Source organism: Tenrec ecaudatus, chromosome 16, assembly GCF_050624435.1.
Source record: "Tenrec ecaudatus isolate mTenEca1 chromosome 16, mTenEca1.hap1, whole genome shotgun sequence".
In the NCBI taxonomy this organism is placed as follows: domain Eukaryota; kingdom Metazoa; phylum Chordata; class Mammalia; order Afrosoricida; family Tenrecidae; genus Tenrec; species Tenrec ecaudatus.
Window position 1 is genome coordinate 79,130,305 of NC_134545.1, and position 22,972 is coordinate 79,153,276.

Here is a 22,972-nt window from a genome sequence, read left to right on the forward strand (position 1 = left end):
CACGGAATAGAGTTTTTTTCAACCTAGGACGAGAACCCTCAGTTCTGAGACTGCCCCTAATTGAGTCCATGCCATTCTCAGCACTGAGGGTTTCTCCTTGCCAACACTCACAACAGGGCTGGGCTCCATTTTAATGTCTGTCTTTCCCGGCAGTGTAGGCACCATGAAACCAGGGCATGCGGCTCTTATCTTTCCTCCAGCCTCAGCGCAATATGGATCTGGCGACAAAAGTGCTCAGTAACTACTTGTCCATTGGTTGTACAAGTGGATATTTCTGTTCACCTGACTCTTAAATTTCTCTGTTGTAAAGCAGGGTTGTGTCTGAAATCAAACTATGCTGCCATCTGACTGGGTCACCTTGATTAACCTTTTTAGAAAAAATATTATTTTTCACCTTTCTATGTCAAGGGCTTTTTTGATTTAGGAGGGTTTTTTTTTTTTTTTTTTTTTCAAAAAGTCTGTGGGGAAATGGAATTAAAAGGTAATGGAATTTTCCAGCCACATAGTTTGAAACCCTCTGGTACAGATTAAGGTCTCTTATTAGTTTGGGTTGGAATTGACTTTTTTTGTAAAAGGAGGCTTCAAAAGTTTGTAGGAAAATGCCCTTATCTTTTAGTTCCATTTTCTTGAAATTTTTTTTGCAAGGCCCTTTGTATTAGTTTGAGAATCCGTGGGGGTGCAGTGGTCAAGCATTTGGCTGCTCACATTAGTGGTTCAAACCCACGACTGCTCTGTGAGAGAAGAGACCTGACCTGCTCCCATAGAGATTTCAGCCTGTGGAGCCCTGCTGTGGGGTAGTTCTACTCCCCTGTGAGGCCCCTAGGAGACCAGTCGACTTCATACATATGACAACAAGAAAATATGTATGACGGTGATATAGTCATGTGACACCGTCTGTTATTACATTGTAGTACCGTGTGCTATCGCCTCTGCTCTTACACATGACTTATGATCTAAGTCCACTCACTACCGTTAAGTTGGTTCCGACTCATAGCGACCCCACGGAACAAGGTGGAATAGCGCTGTGGGTTTCTGGGGCTGGAACTCTTTATGGGAGTAGAAAGCCTTACCTTGCTTCCTTGGAGAAGTTGGTGGCTTTGAACTGCCAGCCTTGTGGTTAGCAGCCCAACCCATCAGCACTCCATCACCAGGGCTCCTTTGACTTGTGGTGTAGTTTCTGTTTCTACAAAAGTGGGTATGGAGGTAGAATGAGGAAGACACTCCTGCAGATTAAGATGTACATGCTTGATCCTTCAGATGTGAAATTCCACGAAGGGCTTGTAAGGGGAAGCAGAATGGACATGAGCTTCGGAGTCAAGCAGGTTTGTGTTCAAATACAAACTCTGCCATGTCATGGCTATGCGACATTACCCAGGCCACCTAGCTACTCTCTACTTGAGTTTAAGAATCTCTAAAATTGGGATAACAATATCCATGTTACTAAGAAGTGTTATAAGATATAGGTTAGCAGATATGTGAAAAGTGATCAACTTGGGGGAAAAAGTTTTTAAAAGCTACTTCACCGTCAGTGATAAGCCCTGGGCTCCCTTGGAAAGAGATCTGTAGTTCAGAGCTTTGTCCGTGGCTCAGCCTCTTTTCAAGAATTTTATCAGATGCTTGGATGAAAACATTAAGCCATTTTCCAAAATTTGCAGATGGCTCAAAGCTGGGAGAGTAGCTTATACAATAGGTGATGGAAGGAAGGTTTAAAACGACTGCAGCAGACTGGAATGTTGGGCCCTCACCAAATGGGTAGGATCTAGTGAGTGGATCCAAGCACTCAGGGCAAAGAGACCACTTAGAAGGCCATTCCACCAGTCCGTGGAGTAGATGGAAAAGATCTGAATTGGGAGCATGCCTTCTGGCAACAGAAGGGAGCTAACAGTGGAGAGAAAACCTTCAGAAAAATCACCATAATATGGCAGCTGACTGGATATTTGTAGTGCGGGGTGTGGATAAGGTGGCTTAGAGATGGTGCACGAGTCTCGTCTCTTAGTGCCAGGGGGAAAAGAAGGTGCTAGTTGATTGGAAGGAAGAAGTTAGGAATAAAAACTGAATTGGGGAGGGAGAGACACAGGTCTAGTTTTATACAAGGTGCCTTGGCTCAGCTAAGAGGAAGTTGCAAGGTCAGGCCTGTAGCTTGTGGGAGAGGCTGTGTCTGGAAAGAGGCATTTGGGAGTCATGCACATGGGGGTGATAGTTAAACCCGAGACTGGGAGGGGAGGGGAGGGGAGGGGATGGCCAAGGAGTGGCCCTTGCTGTGCAGAATCATTAGCATTGTTGGCTCAAACTCCAGATAAGCAGAGTAAACAAACTCTGGCCCACTGGGAATGAGCTCTCCCACCTGCCTCTGGATACTTAACTCATTAAAGCAAGGATGAAAAATCTCATGTGAGAGTTTCAAGTTTTTAATAATAATTCTCCATTAATTTTTAACTTCATAAGTGAGACAGGAATGCATTCTTGTTTGTGAAGAATGCAAACACTTAGTCGAAAAGCCTGCACGAATCCCCGTCTAATACTGCTTGCTTTTTCAGCAGTAATAGCCGTTCATCAGTTTGATTGGTATCCTTTATTTATTTATTCTAAAAATCATTTTATTGGGGGCTCAGACAACTCTTATCACAATCCACACATACATCAATTGTGTTGTGTCAAGCACATCTGTACATTCGTTGTCCTCATCATTCTCAAAACATTTGCTCTCCACCCAAGGCCCTGGCATCAGCTCCTCATTCCTCCCCCACTTGATCCCTCATGAACCCTTGATAATTTATAAATTATTATTTTTTCATGTCTTATACTGTTCCATGTCTCCCTTCACCCACTTTTCTGTTGTCCTTCCCCCAGGGAGGAGGTCACATGTAGATCCTTGTAATCGGTTCTGTCATATCTTATACTATCCAACATCTCCCTTTACCCACATTTCTGTTGTCCATCCCCCAGGGAGGAGGCTATATGTACATCCCTGTGATCAGTTTGGTATCCTTTAATAGCATATATCCCTGTATGCATCTACATAGTTACACACACACATACACACACACACACACACACAAAAGAAACCCCTTTTTGTTTTGCCTGTATGGTTTTGTTTTGTTTTATATAAATGGTCTCCTCTGCCACTTAATGTTTTATATAAATGGTGTTGTGGTCCTCTTTTTAACATGTAACAGCATGCCCTGGATGTCTCTCTGGGTAAATGTATCTAGATCTGAGTCCTCAAACCATGTGCATGTGCACACACACATTTCATATTATTCCTGGGTATGAATGTGGTGGGTTCCTGGTGGGCTGCTAACTGAAAGTTTGACAGGTCTAGTCTATCCTATAGGGTGAAGCTACCATGTTTTTATTTACTTAATACCCTAATTTAAAAAAAAGAGTTATGTTTGGCAGAAGTTTACAGAGTAATTAGTTTCTCATGCTACAATGTATGTATATTTTATATGACAGTATTAATTACAGTCTGCTCAATGTAAAAACAATCTTCCCACATCCTCCCTGGCGTCTGTTTCCATGCATCCATCTTTCCTCCCCCTTCCAGCCTTCTAATCCTTGTTTTTGGGGGGCAAATGCTGCCCTTTTGGACTCCGATGGTTGATGATTCGGAAGAGTATGTTCCTCACGGGTATTATTGTCCACTGTAAGTCTGTCTATTGTTTGGCTGAAAGGTGATCCACGAGGGTGGATGTAATCCCAGGCGTGAAGGCCGAACGGTCTGGGGGATTCCCCTACTGATGAGGTCTCTTTTGCTGCCATCTTTTGCATCTGCCCGTCCTGCAGGTGCAGTGTGTAAGAGACTGCCAGGCAGCCACCAGGATGTGCTAATAAATTGTCAAGGGGGAGTTTACAAGCTGTCGGGGCAGCAAAACCAAAACCCACAAGGAAGGATGGAGACAAATTGCTCCCAGTTAAAGCTGCCGTAGGCTTCGGAGGCCAGGGAAGGAGTCCTCGTTCATGTGGGCGATGCGGAGGTAGACGAGAGAGGCTGAGCTTTTGGGCTTGGTTTTGCAGGATGGAAAGGCAGATGGATGATTGACGTGGATTCTCATGACTGCACCGGTCTGGGCACCCATTCCAGCACAATGATTCATAAGTTATTAACCTCTCACTGCCATTGAGTTGATTCCAACTCAGTAACCTCTTTTTTTTCCCCCTCATTAACCTCTTCAGACAGTGGATTTCTGGGTCCGACTCAGCCACTTACCTTTGCCAGGACCTCAGGGTCACTAAGCACAGCTGTGGGAAAAGGGACAAGTGTGTGACGGCTCTCAGAAGGGGCGTCTTTGCCTCTGTCTCAGGTCTCAACCGCAGTTTGAATGATTGATCTGGGTTAGGGTGGGCCCCGGTTTGAGAACGTTTTGCTTTTTACACACCTTGTCAGAACAAATTTGTGCAGTTTAAAATTCTCACTTGGAACCCTGGAAACTCTATCCCCTGTGAGAAACAGGCTCACTGTTTCCCCCCACATTTTGCCTTGAGTCCCGGGGGAGTGAGGCAACGCCACGCCAGGGACAGCTGGGAAAGGTGGGGGAAGCGAAGCTGCTTCTGTACTGCTTTATCCCGACCTGGCCGATGCTCCCGCTTTCCTGCCTGTAGAGCGCTGAATCATGCCACGTCTTGGAAGTTGTGTACAACTTTGCAAAATTTTCCTTCGCTTTGCTTTTGCTGCCCTGTCTCCTGGGGCTCCAAGGAGGTTCTTCTTTGGACTTAAACTGCGGCCCTCTTCCGCCTGGTCAGCACTGACTCAGCTCAGCCAGGCTAGTTGGGCAGTGGCACTGCCCCAGGGTGGGGCCGACCAACACAGTGCATCGCAGCCGCAATTCCGCACTCGGTGACAGCCTTGGCTCTCCAGCAGGTGACACAAGTCTGGCGGAAGACTTAGTCCCTTGGGATCTAGCTCTCTAGCTCCCCGACTCCTGCTCCCACACCCCTCCACTCAAGTCCTCCCTGCTTGCAGCACAGTGAAGTCTGGCTGAGCTCATTTTCGGTTTCTCTCGTTTCTACTGCCAGCCAAGCTAGACCTGTCTGTCCTCTGGGCTCTTGCACCAATGCAAGGGCGTCTCCTTCACAGGCGGTGTCTGGCGTGGTGGTTGCTAATCTGTCCCTGGCTGCATCTCCCAGCCCGCTCACCAGCACACCAGGTACTCTAGCACTCAATGTCCAGCGCTTTGGCACTTGGAGCTCCGAAAGCAGGGTGCATCGCCTTTCCTGGACCCTGCGCCTCTCCTTGGGCTGCTCACCCCTCTGCACCCCTGTTCCCACCATACTTCACATTGAAAGGAGGCATCTCCTGTGAAGAGCCCCCCTTGACTCCTTGGGCTGGAGTGACCCCTGTATTGTCTCTTCCCAGGGAGGCCCGGTGACATGGCGGTTGTGCAGCGGGCTGCCGATGGCCAAGGTCCACGTTTTGGGACCGCCAGCCGCTCCGCGGGAGAGAGACAGGGCTCTCTCCTCCTGCGGAGAGCCACGGTCGGAAGCGCACAGGAGCCATTCCACGCGGCCCTATAAGGTTGCTGGGAGTCGGCATCAACCTGACGGCAGTGAGGTTCTGTTGTTGTTGTTTGTGTAGCATTCAAGGAGCGCTGGTGGCTTAGCGGGTCACTCACACCCCAAGATCAGCAGTTTGAAACCACAGCTGTTCCGAGCGGGAACGGCCGGGCTTTTGCTCCTGCTCTGTCCCCTCGGGAGATGCCGTGACTTGGGACTGAGTGAATCGATGGCAGCGGGCTCCGTTGGCTATTGTCATAGCTTCCTCCCCCCGTCCACGTGACCACGTCTCAGTCACTTCCCTGCACGGGGCCGAACCCTGGAATACACGAGGACGCAGTGTGTGCTTTGGGAACCTCACTCACCCCGAGCAGAGAGCGTCGTGGCGTCCCTCCATAGCGCCGCCCTCCTGGCAGATGGCTGACGCTGCAAGTAGCCCCCGTTACCCGAGCCCTGCGGTCTGCAAACTCCCTGCGAGACCCTGCCTTGCCATAGCTGTTTGGCCGCCTTCCGGTAGGATGGTTTTCAGTTTATGAGCAACTCCCGGTCGAGAGAGAATGGAGAAGTGCGCTCCGCTGGCCGCTCCGCGGGGTCAAGGAAGAGCAGGCCTCGTGTGTGAGCGCCCCGAGCCCCTGCGAGCACAGCCATGCACGTGTGAATCTTCCCATTTACAGAGCACCTTCGCCCACCCAGCCTCATTGGACTTTCCAACGGGTCACTTTATGAGACAGAACGACGTCAACGGGGCTCAGTCATTTATTTATTCCATACTCACCGACTGCATCTCAGGTGAGGCCTTAGGGATATGGACAAAACCCGTCCATTCCCAGCACAGTAGAGCGAAACATAATAGACATCATTTCCAATCATGGTCAGGGCTCAGACGACGCTTCGACAGGCTGACGTTGCAGAAAGGGGTGATGGGTGCGGAGGGAGGCCGGGCTGCTTGAGAGCAGACACGCAGCCTTTCTGAGGGGAGAGGTAATTGAGCTGAAATCAGCTTAGTCTGAGGGCAGTGGAAGGCCTTGCTGAACGTCGAAGGCCCTCTTCCTGGAGCTGATGCCTGAAGACTGACCGGTGTCCCTTGGGGTCCTCTCTTTCCCTTTGCTCATGTCCACAGACACATGTGCGTCGTGCTCGGGGCATGCCATTGGTCTGCCGTTGCTTTTCCACTCTGGCAGGGCGGAGGCCAGGCATACTTCAGTGTTAGGAACCCCCACTTGACTTGAGTAGAGAGGCTGTCCCCCTCGGCATGGAATGTGCAGAGCCAGCCCAAAGGAAGACGTCACCGCCAAGGACCCCATCTTCCTCACCCCTTGGTCTGGTAGTCTGCCCTGCCCAAGGATCTCTCAGGGTTAAACCTGCACCTCTTTCCAGCCCAACACCGACTGAAGCATCAGAGACACCTTCCTGAAGGCAGCTCAGAGGCTAGCAGTTAGCCTTCTGCCACTTTTCACCAGGAAATGAGTGCTCTTGTGGAAAAGTCTCGCCTTCTGGTGTGTGGCGTCTCCACATGCTCAGCACAGTATATCTTTCCATGTAGCCTGAAACCTGCTAGTACCAGGATCACCTGTCGGGGCGTAGGTGTGGGTCACAAAAAGCAAGCCTCCCCCGTTCCATTTTCCTGAGTCTGAATCATGTGAGCTGTCACCCAGGCTGGGAGCATGAATCTTAGCCAGGGCAGAGGCGGTAACTCACAGAAAAGGCCTGCTGTGGCCAGGCAGCCGCCTGGATTTGAAGATCTGCTTTGCCGGGTCCGGCTAGCTGAATTACTCCCGGAACGTTACCTGCTCGTTAAGCTTCAGCTTTCTTATCTCTAAAGTGGACATTATAATAATGCCTACCTACTCAAGGTTGGTGTGGAGAAAGATTAAGTAAGACAGTGCACCTGAGATGCTCAACATGGGTGTGTCTCACATGGACGAAATCATTGGATCTTCAGGGGATGAGGTTGGTGGGGGGCGCGAACCTGTCTGGCTTCCCAGGCGGTGGTTAGGTTTTGTTCTGGAGTTAAGGTACTTTATCTTTAGCGGTCATCCACTGCAGGAGACCAGCTGAGGCTGTTAGTCATGATGGAAAAAATCCCGCCTGCAGCCAGGAGAGGGGAGACGATTTTTCTTGAAAAAGCTCCGTGAGATTCCCATGAAGTTCCAGAGAGGGACCGGGTAAGTGGTTGGTCGTAATGAAGTTATTGCTTAGCTGTGGGAAAGAGTAAAGAAAATGAGTCTTTGGCACCTGTCCTGGATGCTTCTCAGCACCCTGCAAGGCCAATCAGGGCCGCCTATGGAATGTTCTGGGTGGTTGGTGCTGCGGTCGTTTGACAGTGAGCTTTATGGATGTGGGTCCAGAAAGCTTCCTGAGGAGAATGTGGTTGGGCAGAGTGGGAGATGGAGAGGCTTTGGGGTGATAAAAAGGAATGGAAATGAATGGGAATGTGGGACCAGACCACCCTGTCCGATGTGTCAGATGGATGAATGGGGAAGGCTTGTTCGATCGGATTGTAGGACACTTCAAATGCTGGTTCCATTTGGATAATTAAATATCATAAAATAACACCCAAACTAATAGCACCCAAGCTTGACAACTATTCCCTTTGACAAATTGCATATCAATCTGTAGAGAAGCACGGGGCCCATAGCTGATCTCCTCCATCTCCCAAGGCCGATTGGCACAAGGCAGAGGTCAGACACGCCACCTCCACCCTCCATCTCTTCTTACCCTATGCTGACACCAAACTCTCCTCCCACGGCCCTCTGCATCTGTGCCTGGGTTCAGTCATTCATTGCAAGGACCACACTGAGCTCACAGATGGTACTCAGGATTATAGGGTTTACTAGGAAAGTTGTCATTCAGATGTGAAATGTTCAGAATACAGTTGTTCACTTAGGACAGTTCTCTGCTGTGCCCACAGACCTCAGCCACTTGATCCCACCCGTCTTGCCCGGGCAGTGTTACAAAGCTCTTATAGGGCTGCTTATAAAAGCTCAACTTGTGATAAGCCTTAGCCGGAAGGTACTCAGTTTTAGCTCCTTAGGTCAGCAAACCCAGCTCCCCCAATTAAGTGCCCAAGGCACCCCACTCCACAAGCCAGCTGTCTGCCTTAAACCACTCAGCTTAACTTGCTCTGGATTGGGAAGTCCGTTGCATTCTCTGGCTCCTGATTCTGCTGCTGCTGCCCTTCAGGTGTCACAGCTGTCTTCTGATCAAGAAGATTCAATGCATAGGACCTCAGGGTCCAAAGGATAGATACACTCTGTTCCTGGCTCTTCCTGTTGGTAGGGAGAGCCCCACCTCCTGCTTCCGAGATGGCTCATTTTATACTCAACAAGATGCAGCCATGACGAACCCTGTGCACATTCACTCACAACTGAATTATAATCCAATCAATATCCTCCCCCCAGCCCCACCCCACCCCCAAACTCCCTTTACCGAGACGCATCAGGAAAAGTCGTTGGTGGGTGTAACAAAGGCTATGGCCAGAAGAGCCATATGAAATAATTCATTGCATTGTACCACCGATGAGAAGAGTTTCATGGACTCTTCATCCTGGCCCATAGTAGGTATTCAGAATTGTTGGTTGAATAAGTGAGAGTGAATGAACCATTTCCATTGGTGAATCAATCAGTCCATGGTAGAAAGATTGAGCATGCTGGTAGTTAAACATTCAATAATGAGACCAGGTTTACAGATAAACAAAATGGGTGAGATTATGCATGGGTTTAGAAGAGTAGGGCACTATTCTTTCCCATGGCCGCCTCCTTTTAAAAGTCAAATGTAGTACTTTGCAAAGGGATTGCTTACATTTATACAGATTTCATGATGTCCCAAAGTCATTTCCCTGGACGATGTCATAGTCCAAGAAGCAGCATACAGTACCAACACACAAGGTGACATTAATTCTGTAAAAGATACTAGGGGATTAAAAAAGTCAGTTGTAAAATGTCATTATTTTTTAATTCGATTGTTGCCTGAACCATTGAAAGCCACCTTGTGTATATCTGTCGGGAAGAACAGGAAGTCATACCAAAGTTAGGGCTAACTGATGTGATCTTTTCTATGTCTCAGCTGTCCCCCATGTTTTCTGCAGTAAACGGGTATCACTTTTACAACGAGAAACATGTACCAGGTATTATTTGTCTAAAAGTCAACATAGATCATGGTACAAATACCATAGCTTTTTTTTAGTCCTCCATGGGACTTAGACAATCCTGAGTGATATTTGAAATTAGGACCTAATCATACCAGAAATGAACTACTGTTGCTTTCCAAGCATTGTAAATACCTGTGTTTTTGCCACAGCTGATTTCCTGAGAACCGCACACCATCAAAGTCCTAGGGTTTGCCAGACCAAGACCCTTCCCTTTCCCGTACACATCCCTCAAGCTCTCTGTACTTCCTCTGAGATTCCGGAATGGCCGAAGGCTGGCGGTACAGGTCCGAGCCACCCTGCCTGCTTGCTTACAGACTTAGCATACAGCTCTGTATGCTCTACTTTGAATTACTCACCAACCTCATGGCTGTGAGGTTCATTTCAGTTGATAGCAAGCCTGTCATTACCGTGTAGAGCTACCCCGTCAACTTTCCTAGGCTGCCATCTTCCTCATAGCAGGCTACCATACCTTCCATTTGAGCTGATCTTTTGATTGGCAGTTGAGTGTCTAACCACAGCCCCACCAGGGCTCCTCTTTGGATCACCTGTCCTGAAAAAGAGCAGTTGTGTCAAGGTATTGGCTTGTCGATAAAAGAAATCAAGTTCCCTGTTTGTGACGCAGTGGGTTAGGTGCTAGACTGCTGGCTGCAAAAGAAATCAATAAAAAACAAACTTGTTTGCCACTGCTTTTTTTTTTTTTAAACCCATCAGGTAAGAAATATGAGTCATACTGTTTCTCACCAATGAATGATGACTTCTCAGAAGCACAGCTAAAAGGACCTTTGAGTTTTAACGAGGCGTTCCGTTTGCATTTTTAACTCTACCCAAAACAAGTCACTAGAATGACATCAAGTGTTTGAGTCAGCTTGGGCTTCTGCCCCAAATTTGACGACACTGGTGGACATCTATGTGAAACCAGGAGTCGCATTTTAAGCTTGCTCACCAGAGGGCCTCTGAAGCCTTCGTTGGTGCCAGTGTTGCATATAGTGTAGACCTGAGAACAGAAACGGCTAGACACAGCCGTCGTTTGTATTAAGGGTGCAGATTTAGAATACTTCCCATCTGCCAGGGCTTTCTGGAGGCTCTGTTCAGCCTGATGTGATGATGAAATAGATGCCGGCGATGTTAGAGGGCAGGGACCCGGGCAAGAGGAGGATAGGAGGCACAGCCGTGAAGAAGAATCTACAGAAGTGGCATCATATCGCATTGTGATGAAGCCAGGATCATTTTACCAAGAGACTGTAATGCGAGAATACTCGGGTAGCGTCTAGAATGAGTTCTTGTTCATCATATGCATTTTTAATTCCTTGGAAAGACAATTACATTAATGGAAGAGTTGTAGAGCGCTGTTTGAAAAACAAAACACGCAGGGAATGTATGTGTCGGTATTATCTAACCATCAGTTGGTTATAATGTGCTTGTTAACTTATTACCCTGATCAGTCGTGGCAATTGGCTGCTTGGGGAAGCCCTCGGTGTTTTGGATACATGTGATGTGTAATATAAAACCTTCAAAGAAGCAGCCCTGGGTTCGTCCCACTGGTCTCTTCCGCTTCGTTTCCCAGATGGGCGGCCTCTACCTGGCATGAGAACTCAGACTTCTTGATTACATCGCGGAGATTATGCCTAGCAAGGGGAGAGCGGCCTCCAGGAGCCAACACCAAGCCGTGATCTTCCATCCTAACTCCAGAGACATCTGTGGCTTTGTCCCTCTCTGTTCTCATTGCTCACTTTCCAGGGCAGCATCCTCGATTGTGGACCATTACATTTTCTTGAAGGACTTCCCCAGTAACCTTAACTCGTGGTGATTTCCAACTTTCTACCTGCATTTTTAAAAAATATGTCTTATAATTAGGATTTAGTATTGAACAGTCTCTTCACTGCCCACACCATACCTTCAGTATTACATTAGTTCATATGATGGTCTATAGTATGCTGCAGTTTCCCAATTTGTTTTCTTTATGGATTGGTTCTCTAATAATTAGTGGTTTTTAGAGGTTATTAGTGACCAGGGATTTGCCTTTCTGCTCTTGTGATGGCTTGCACGTATGCAAAGTCCTCAGGAAATATTAAAAACATTTTTTTAAAAAACCAAACCTAATGCCGCTGAATTGATCCTGACTCAGAGTGACCCTACATAGGACAGTCAAGGCTGTGAATCTTTTCAAGAGCAGAGGGCTTCAGCTTTCTCTCTCCGAGCGGCTGGTGGGTTTGAACTTCCTACCGTGAGGGTAGCGGTCCAACACTTACTCAGCAGTGCCACCAGGACTCCTAGTAAACATGTAGGGCTCTAAAAACCATTTAGCTGAATGCATTCGGTGGGAGAAGGAATGCCATTACACAAATAGTATCCTGCCCAAAGCAACACGTGAGCAAACAGCCTTTATTGTTCCAGGGCCTGGAGGCTGTTGACAAGTGACAGACGTGGCCCTTGTTCGGGAAGTAATATGGGATGCTGTTAGGGCTGTAAGAATGAAAGTTACTCTTTTTTGAGCATTACTGCTTCACAGCTGTGAGCGTTACATGAGCAACTGTTACTTCCCCCGTTGCACAGATGAAGCAGCTGCACCATAGCAAGGTCAAGTGAGTTGTCTAAGCATAAGCAGATCATCGCCCTATGATCGCAAATATGTCACGTACCCGATACTCAAAGGGACTGCATAGAAGTTACGTTTACAGAAGCAGATGAGACTATAAAGTTCTGGAATCAGCTTTGATAATTCCCTTATTTCTTTTCCAGGATGATGTAATTACTGAGCAACTTTCACTTTCTGTGGATGAAATGCTCTAAGCTTCACATCAGTTTATCGTTATACTTTGCATTTTCTTCTTTCGTTACTGTTTACTCTCCCTAGAACCTATTGTCCTTTCCATGAACTCTACGCCCTTTGAGGTCCCATCTCCAATCCCTCCTCCTTAGGGCTTGATTCCTCTCAGGCTCTATGGTCCTCTTGCTTTCTGAACTTTATAGAACAGTACAGGTATCCAATGAAATATTTGACTAACAAAATATCAAATGATTTTTTTGGTAAATTAGTTTTGTCGTTCTTGTTCTTGTTAAGCTTAACCGTTTCCTAACAACTATAATCAGAAAAGCCCCAATATGTGCATTTTCTCATTTAACTATTTTTCATGGCACGTAGGATTTCATTTAGCTTGTTAGGTGCCATTGAGTCCGTTCTGACTCAGCGCGACCCTTTGTAAACCAGAAGGAAACACCACCTGCCCCTGCACCATCCTCACACCTGTTCTTATTTTGAGCCCATTTTTACAGCCACTGTGTTAATCAATCCATCTTGGTGAGGCCTTCTTATTTCTCTCTGCCCCTCTGACAAACAGGATATCCTTCTTCAGGGACTGGTTTCACCTGACAACATGTCCAAAGTACTACAGATGAAGTCTCTCCATCCTTGCCCCTAAGGAGCATTCTGACTGTACTTTATCCAGACTTGATCTGTTAGTTCTTTTTGGAAGTCCACGGTACTTTCAGTGTTCTTTGCCAGCACTGTAATTGAAGCACATTGATTCTTCTTTGGTCTTCCTTAGTCAATGTCCAACTTTCACATGCTTAGGAAGCAACTGGAAATGCCACGGATTGGGTCAGGGCACCTGAGCCCTCAAAATAACATCCTTGCTTTGCAGCACTTTAAAGAGCTCGTGTGTAGCAGATTTATTCAAAGTAATGTGTCACCTGATCTCTTGACTGTACTTCCATGAACATTGATTGTGGATTTGGTCTTTACAGTGAGTTGTAATCCATACTGAGGGCTGCAATCCTTGATCTTTGTCAGCCAGTGCTTCAAGTCCTCCTCACGTTCAGCAAGCAAAGTTGAGTCATCTGCATATAGAAGGTTGTTAATAAGCCTTCCTCCAATCCTCATGCTACATTCTTCATATAGCCTAGCTTCTCTGATTATTTGCGTAGCACACAGACTGCACAAGCATGCTGAGAGGCTATAACACCGAGACACACTTTCTTGATTTCAATCTCGGAAGCTTTCCCTTGTTTCATTTGCTCATCTACCTCTTGATCCATACACCGGTTCTGAACGAACACAATTAGATGTTCTGGAATTCCTGTTTTCTCAAAGCTTCCATTGTTTGTTATGGTCCACACGGTTGAATGCCTTGACGCAGGCATGCAAAACAAACACCTTTCTGCTACTCCCTGCTTCAGCCGAGGTCCATCTGACGTCAGCAGTGATATCTTGTTCCACATTCTCTTCTGAACCCACCCTGAACCTCTGACAGCAACCTGTCAATGTGCTAACTATTGTTGGGTGATCTTCATCAAAATTTTGCGTGTGATACTAATTCTATTATATAATTTGGGCATTCTGTTGAGTCACTTTACATTGGAAAGGGTATAAATATGAATCCCTTCCAGTCAATTGGCCAAGTGTCTGTCTTTCAAATTTCCTGGCAGAGAAGCGTGAAAGCTTCCAGTGCTTCATCAGTGTGTTGAAGCATTTCCATGGGTGTTCCGTCAACTCCTGGAGCCTCGTTTTGGCCTAATTGTTTTCAGTGCAGCTTGGACTTCGTCTTTCAGTACCATTGCTTCTTGCTCATGTGCTACCTCCTGAAGTGGTGGGATGTTGACTAGATCTTTTTGATACAGCGGCTCTGTATTCTTTCCATTTTCTTTGGATGCTTCCTGCATCATTCAACAGTTTGCCCTTAGACTCTTTCAAGATTGCAACTCGAAGTTTATACTTTTTCTTGAGGTCTTTTTTTTTAAAAAACATTTTATTAGGGGCTCATACAACTCTTATACATATACATACATCAATTGTATAAAGCACATCTGTACATTCTTTGCCCTAATCATTTTTTCCCTCTTTTTTTTTTTTTTTTTACATTTTGTTAGGGACTCATACAACTCTTATCACAATCCACACATATCATACATCAATTGTATAAAGCACATCCGCACCTTCCCTGCCCCAATCATTCTCAAAGCATTTGCTCTCCACTTAAGCCCTTTGCATCGGATCCTCTTTTTTTCCCCCTCCCTCCCCGCTTCTTGAGTTCTTTCAGTCTTTTTTTTTCTTTTATTTTTCTTAATTTATTAAAAAAAATTTTTTTCTTTCAGTCTTAATAAGACATGCTGAACATCTTCTTCTTTTGGTTTTCAACTCTAGGTCATTGCACATTTCAGTGTAATAGCTTACTTTGTCTTCTTGAGCTGTCCTTTGGAATTTTCTATTCAGTTATTTGACTTCATTTCTTTTATTGTCCTGAGCTACTCTGTGATTAGGAGCAAGTTTCAGCGCCTTTTCTGATATCCACTTTGATATTTTCTTTCTTTTCTGACTTTTTTAAGGACTTGGCTGACCTCTGACACGTGCCTTAGACGTATGGGCTTCTGAGACTTTACATCGTACAGAAGTAGACAGCCTCATCTTTTTCCCAAGGTGCAGCTGATAGATTTGCACGTCTGACCACGTGGTTAACAGCTCAGTGCATAGCCTGCTATACCACCAGGGCTTCTTTGGGGTCGATTGCATAGAGCCTTGTGAATCCTTTGTAATCATGGCAGCCAAATTAGATTGACGTTTGTTCACCAGCGAGCTGGTCTATAGTACACTACTCAGCATAGAGCGTGGCTTTGTGATTTGTCTGAAGAATAAACCTCAAACTCACTGACACCAAGCCCATTCCCACACAGAGGGATCCTACAGAGCAGGGGCGAACTGCCTCTGTAGGTTTCTGAGATTGTAACTCTTTATGGGAGTAGAAAGTCTTGTCTTTCTCTCAAGGAGCACCTGGTGGCTTCCTGTAACTCTTACATCACCAGGGCTCCAGGAAGGAGAATAAGGAGAGGCTAAATTATTTTTTAAACCATGGCTTTTATACATCAACTATACCTACCGATTTAATGAAATTGTTTCATATTCAAACTAAGCACCAGCAGTAAAGGAACACATTTAACTTTTGTGGGAATAAATAAATAAAGCTGCTTTTAAAAATTGTTCAAATCTATTCTTTGCTCTTTTTGCTTGTCATATTTATTCTTGGTTCATGTTTTCTGCCTTCTTTTTGATTAATTGAATATCTTTTGACTGTTTTAATCTTATTACATGTCTTTTTCTTAAGTGTTTGCTTTCAGGTTAGTTGTTTACATCTTTAATATATCACGGTCTACCTTCAAGTTATGTTACTCCAGTTTATGTAGAAAACTACTTTACAACAGTATACTTACATATCCCCTCTTTTAATCTTTGTTCTAGCATTGTCTTACATTTCATTTCTACATTGGTTAGAAGCTCCCATAGTACAGTATTCTTTTTTTTTTGGCTTTACATTGTCAATTGTTTTGCAAAGTGTTTTTTTAATTATATTTACTTACATATTTAAGATTCCCATTGCTCTTCATTCCTTTGTATAGATACAGATTTCTATGTGGACCATTTCCCTCTTATCAGAAACAGAACCAGAACAAAGCAGACAAAAATATCCACTGCCGTCAAGTCAATTCTGTTGCATAGGGACCCTACTACAATACTACAGAGTAGAACTGCCCCGTATGGTTTCCAGGGTCGTAAATTTTACAGAAACCGTCTGCCACATTTTTCTCTGGTGGTGTAACTGATAGGGTTTGAACTGCCTAATTTCCACTTACCCAGCAAGTACTAAATAGCTAGTGCTGAATTCTTTTAGCTTCTGTATAACTTTAACAGTATCTTAAGTATCAAAAGATAGTTTTGCTGGGTATATCATTCTAGGTAGGCAATATTTTTCTTTCTTTCAGAACTTCCAATATTTGCTCCACTCTCTTCTGGTGTGCACTGTTTCTGTCTGCTGTCAACCATACCTTTGTTCCCCTATAATTGAGGTGTCTTTTTCCCTAATCTCCCTGAATTTTCAACTTTTACTGTTCAAAATAGGGAGAGTCCTGGCTACTACCCGAGTTCCTCTTCCCTTTTCTGAATTCTGGAAACTCTAGACAGTGAGCCAACCCCTTTCTCTGAGTTCAACTCACTTTTTTCCCCCTTGGCTCGTGGATCACTGTCCTGGGCTGCCTCGTCTAATGCCTAAAATCACGGTATTTTTCTCTCCTTTTCCCCTTCTTTTCTGAATTTTAAAATCATGTAAGATTGGAGTGTAAATCTGGCCCCTGTCTAGAAGCAGAAATTGGGAACTAAAAAAAAAAAAAAAAAAGAAGCTAAACTTTAAATCTAATTCCTTATTGTTTAACTGCTTTCTTAAATCACTTGATACTTTGCATCGGCTTAGATTTATGAATGTATTTTACCAAATCCTTTGAGTGCCATCGTGTTTGACCTTCTCCGTGTTCTTACAGGACATGTGGAAACTGGAACTTAAAATCACTGCGAGTGGATGAAGGATCAGAGTTGCGGGAGGCCATCTTGATGAAAAGTCTTCACAATAATCTGCTTCAGCTAGGAGAAAGAAAGAAACTGGATCTGCCCATCCAAAGCCCTACTCTGGAATAATCCCATTCACTTTCTGAAAATCTTGATATGATCGCCACAGAGGAGAACCAGAGCAAGAGCTAAAACCTGTATGTTGGTCAAGATGACTTCTGAAGAATTGACAGCCGCTGTTCTCATGCCTGTGACTCAGAGGAAAGCGGTATCCACTCAGCCAGCTGCAGATGAACGTAGTGAAAAGGGGTCAGACATCAGTGCTGTGAAAGCACCTACCATCAGTCAGACCGGGCAGCTTTCTCATACCATCCCATGCCTGAGCAAACTCAAACAGGAATCTTCTGGAAGCCCCTTGCCCCAGATTCTCCTAAGAGCAAGGGGGGAGGAGACAATGAGTGATGAGAACAGCAAGAAGAAGTGTTGGGAGAAAGGTATGCCAGATTCTGTGAAAAACCTTAACATTAACTGCAACAACATATTGAAAACCCATCAGCACAGCCTTCCTCCGAGCCAGGTTTATGGAACGTGCAACTCTGTTGCAGAGGAAGACCTGCGTTTAGAAACTGGAATTCTTTCCCCACTGGAAAGAAAGGTGTTCCCTGGAATTCAACTGGAAATAGACAGACCTCCCATGGGCATGGGCCCTTTAGGAAATCAGCCAGCAAGCATGGAGACCGCCAGAGCACACCCCGACGACAACATGGCGGTGATTCATTTTCATTATGAAGTTGACAGAATGTCAGACACTTTCTGTACACTCACAGACAACTTAATTGTGGATGATTGTGGCAATTGTGTGCCGCTGCCGGGTGTTAGAGGGGAGCAGAAGGAAACGTACATGGCGTGTACTTGTAGCTTGATGGAATTGGCACAACACTGTGATAATAAGAATGGTCATCTGCAGGGTGATCACTGTGACACCTTGCATGATCAATACTTGTGCTTTGAGAGTTCTTGCCGGAGAGTCGGCACGGTATGTTCAAGTGATAGCCTTTGCCAGGAAGATCCTACGGACAGACTGCCTGCCAAGACCTTTCTGAGCCATTTTGAGGATTTCCCTGATAACTGTGAAGATGTAGAAGAGGATTTTTTGAAAGGCAAGAAGGAGCGGTCCACTCTGTTGGTCAGAAGATTTTGTAAAAATGACAAGGAAGTTAAGAAATCTGTGTATACTGGGACCAGGGCAATTGTGAGGACGCTGCCTTCTGGCCACATAGGGCTGGGTGCTTGGAATTACATTGTTCAGAAGAAAAATGAACTCTTCCCACCTTGTGGGAGAGTCAGGGAACAACGTTCTACGGTGGCCACCAGGCAAGATGATGGGAGTCGCTGCCTGTCAGAAACTCAGTGGTATCAGGTAAGAGTTTAAGATTTTATGTATATAAATCATGACTTTATACGTGTTATTTATGTATTTATTTTAATTTCAAATTTCTGGTATCTTGTGAAAAATCTTAAGCTCTGCTGTCTTATAGGGTGAGAGCTGAAAAGGTGGCAGTTCAAGTCCACCAGTCCCTCCCCTAGAGAAAGACGTGGCAATCTGCTTTTGGGAAGATTACCATTCTTGGAAGCCCTATGGGGCAGGTGTATTCTTTACTCTAGGGTTTCTATGAGTTGGAATCAAATTGATGGCAGCAGGTTTGGGTTTGGTTTGGGTGGGCCAAGTTGTGGTCCGTCTGGGAAGCATTTGTAGTCATAGCAACCCCGTAGCCCTAGCAATTGACAACTCTCAAGATTGAGTCAACTCTCAACAGTGTAAGTAGCAACATGTATATGAGCTTCCCTGGTTCCTGAGTGTAGGAATTCTCTGACCAGTGGAAAAATGACCCACGGCCACCAGTAGCTCAGGCCTCTGCAGATACGTGCCTCTTCGACTAATGCGTCCTCTTCTACCATGGAATGCGTTGTTTTCATTCATTCATTTTAACTTTTCGGCCAAAGCACCTCAGTTCAGCTTCTTGTATGTTTCCCTGCCCCCCCCCCCCCGCCCATCCCCAATCAGTGAATGGTCCAGTCCCTTCTTCCTGGCAGGCATTTTTGTCTACATGGCCCCTTGGTTGGAGGGTGGGGTTTATGGACCTCTTTTCACAATTAGTCGTTTAAGTACCTCACAGAAAGTAAAAACATTCTAAAGGAAGCAAGTTAGGTAGAGATACATTTGCCAAAATCCTTTTGAAATTGTGAAATAGCAATGCAGGTGCTCCTTTATTAATGCATTTTTAAAATGGTGCCAAGTGATGTGTACGTAGTGGGGAGTGTCCGTGCGGCAACGTCTCGGCCTTCCCCAGACTCAACCCTGGAAGCCCCGTGTCCCAGAAAGCCCCTCAGTCCTGGGGAAACTGGGCCAGTTGCTCACGCTAAGGGTAAATAATAATTTAGGATCTATCTGCCACATTTGCAATATAACAGAGAGCGATCTGCGATCTCAAGTAGTGCGCTGAGGCTTCTTGCCTCTCTTCACAGCTGCAGGGAATGCTACGTTTCCCTTTGAGATGAGTGAAAATAACAATTTGCTCTTTTAAAAGATGATTTCGCTGGGGGCTCTTACAGCTCTTACAACAACCCATATATCAATTGTATCAAACATATTTGTACATATGTTGCCATCATTATTTTCTAGACATTTATATTCTACTTGAGGTCTTGGTATCAGCTCCTCTTTTCACCCTCCCTCTCCCCCTCCCACCCTCGTGACCCCTTGATAAATTATTGATTTTTATTATTTTCATATCCTATACCGACTGCTGTCTCCCTGTGGTTGCTTCCCCCCTCTTCTCCCCACCTTCCCCCCTACCGTAGATTTGCTTCTTCCTTTTTTCTTTTTTTAACTCAATTTTCCAAACCCTCGGAACTCCAGTCACAGCTCTCCCTCATTGAGTTAGGAAGCCCACTCATGAACTAACCATGGCCAGCCTGCCCCCTTTGAACTGGATTCCTACAATAGGAAGACAGCTCGGCGAGCCTTGCTTGTTTTTGCTTCTTGGTTAAAGAGCCCTGCTTCCTTCATCCGTTCTTTTCCCAAACTGTTTCTAGAACTAACTCTCAAAGGCCATCGATACCGGTATTATTAGGTCCCCTTGCTTTGCTAAGAAAACAGAACTTCAGGGAAGTCATGCATCTTTTCCAAAGTCACTTTAGCCAGTAAGTGCTAGAACCGGGATCATAATCCAGGCAGCTCCCTCTCTTGGATAGCTTCTCAAGGTCCAGAAAGAAAGCGACCTTCTAGGAAGCTTTTAGAGGGATGGAAGAATTCTGTTCATTCTGGAGTCTGTGGAATAAACAGGCCCATTCACCAGTGCTGATGGCAGCTCACCCTTGGCTGTGTTAACTATGCTGGGTCTTGACGCTTGGTCGTCTGTTAGAAGCACCGGGGGAGTTCTTGAACAATGCCAGCATCCAGGCCCACTCCAGGCCCAATGGTACACAGTTACCTAAGTATATTTTCCAAGTTCTCTTAGAATCTATGGAGCTGAGAATCACTGGTCAGGAGCTTAAATTGAACTCATTCCTCTTTTGGCCAGGACCTTTAGGGAAAATCTGCTCTTGTCCTAAAGACTCTTGAGCCTTCTTGGACCCTTGAACATCAGGGGTGACCTTATACTCTGCCTGGAAAGTCAAAGCCTGCAGACCCATCTTCCTTTGCATTGGACTGCTCACGCCCAGCAGTGTCAGCCCACCTGCTTCTCTGTCTCCACATGAACCTGAGTCACAGGCAAGGCGATTTCAGCTACCCACCTGCTCCCCAGCTCTGCTGCCCACACTTTGTCCACGCAGGCATGGTATCCTCTTCTGCTGTGATGACTCGTACAATACACCCCGACCTTGCCAGGACATCCCTTCTGAAAGTAACTATCATCCCATTTAAAAATACTCTGATTTTTTAAATCATGTACTTGAATTTGAACCTTAAAAACAAACAGAAATGTAACTATCTCAAAGTGCATAGAAACACCTTGTTTCAGAACCTTTATAATATCTCATGGCACACTAGATACATACCACGATTGTCAATCTGGTGCAAATTTCGGGATCATTTTTGGCATACCTGCACTCATTCTTCAGTTGACCTTTCTGCAGTCTGGCTGCTACTTCTGAGGATAGTCACTAGCCCTTGGCTCACACCTGCCTCCTTAGTCTGTTAAAAGATGAAAAAGACATCAAACCAAATCAAACCCATTGCCACGGACTGAATTCTGACTCACAGTGACCCTATATAGCAGCGGTTCTCAACCTGTGGGTTGTGATCCCTGTGGGGGTCTAATGACCCTTTCACAGGGGTTGCCGAGTCATCACAGTCACAAAATGACAGTGATGAAGTAGCAACGAAAATAATTTTATGGTTGGGGGGTCAACACAACATGAGGAACTGTATGAAAGGGTCGTGGCGTGAGGAAGGTTGAGAACCGCTGCTCTGTAGGGTGTCTGATGATGTGCATCTTTATGAGAGTAAATAGCCATATGGTTATCAAGTGGAGTGGCTGATGGCATTGGTAACCTTGTGGCTAAGCCTGACACTTACCAGACGGCAGCCTCCGGGCTCCATTTAGAAGACTGTTGTTGTTGGGTGCCATCAAGCCCGTTCTGATTCACGGTGACTCTGTGCAAACAGAACAGAACACTACCCGGTCCTGTGCCATACTCACAATTGTTGTTAAGTTGAACACATTGCTGCAGCCGCTCTGTCTGTCCCTCTTGTGGAGGGTCTTCCTTTTTCATTGACCCTCTTCTTTACCTAGTCTCCCCTAGCAACGTGCCGTAGCATCTAAGGAGCAGTCTAGCTGTACTTCTCCCAAGTCAGATTTGTTTGTACTTGTGGTAGTTCATGGTACTTCATTGTTCTTCACCAGCCAACACCATCATTTTAATGGACCAGTTCTTCTGTGGTCGTCCTCATTCAATGTCCAACTTTTGCAAGCCTATGTGGTGATTGGAAATACCATGGATTGGGTCAGATGAGCCTTAGTCCTCAAAATGACACCTTTGCTCTTGACCATTTTAAAGAGGTCTTATGCAGCAGATTTGCCCAGTCCAGTACATCTGTAGAGTTCTTGACTGCTGCTTCCATGAGGGTTGCCAACTTCACTATTTTTCAGCATTTCAGGATGTCCATTGTGAGGATTTTGATTTTGTTAGAAGAATAAACTCTACTAATCCAAACTCAACTGCATCAAGTTGATTCTGACTCACAGAGATCCTATCAGACAGGGTAGAACTGCCCTGGTGGGTTTCTGAAACTGTACATCAATGTCGTGGTTAAAATTGTGATCTGCGGATGGTCAGCTTGGACTTAAAGTATGACTGCCTTCTCTACTTATTAGCTGCGTGACCTTGGCAATTTGTTGAACCTCTTTACCCCTAACTCACTTTATCTGTAAAGTGGGACTAATGGGTTATTGCACCTGAAATGGTACCTGTAAAGTCTTCAGCACCTGGTGTGCCTCTCATCTACCACCTGCTTTGTGAAGGTTCACATTTGGATCCCACCTGCCCTCCAATAGCTTCTTTCCCAGTGAAGTCTACAGCTGTATGCATTATGAATGTATGATCTTCAACTCATGATGTGTTAGTTTGGATGATTCTTCCCACGTCTAAAGAACGTATCATTTGCCAATTAATTCCTTGGCCTCTCCATAAGAAAAAACTTCTTTTGGATGGGTTGGTCCAAACTAGTCAATTTATATTTGCACAGCTGTGTGGAGAAGAACAGCTTTGGAAGGAAGACATGAGTGAGGATTAGTGCTTGCTGACTGACTATCCATATTGGTATCATCCTCCCTCTTCTTGTAAAAAATGAAAGGCACTACCCTATATCCTACTACCAATGTAGTTCCTCTCTCCTGCTCCACAGGCTGGGATATTTGGGGAAGTGGCTACAGTGTTGAGGTTAAAGGTTGATGAAGGATGTTTCTCCTTTTTCAAAAGTTCTCTCCCTGCCTAAG

At 45.5% G+C, this 22,972-nt stretch overlaps 1 protein-coding gene across 5 annotated transcripts in view; it reads left to right on the forward strand.

Annotated features, from left to right (window-relative positions):
- PLCE1 (phospholipase C epsilon 1) overlaps window positions 1-22,972 on the forward strand; it is a 319,921-nt gene that overhangs the window by 22,783 nt on the left and 274,166 nt on the right. For all 5 annotated transcript variants that reach the window (XM_075533992.1, XM_075533993.1, XM_075533995.1 and 2 more), the window contains exon 2: window positions 16,946-18,390. In XM_075533992.1, coding sequence (XP_075390107.1) covers window positions 17,170-18,390 — 1,221 coding nt within the window. In that variant the 5' untranslated portion in view covers window positions 16,946-17,169. The remainder of the gene's footprint in view (window positions 1-16,945; window positions 18,391-22,972) is intronic.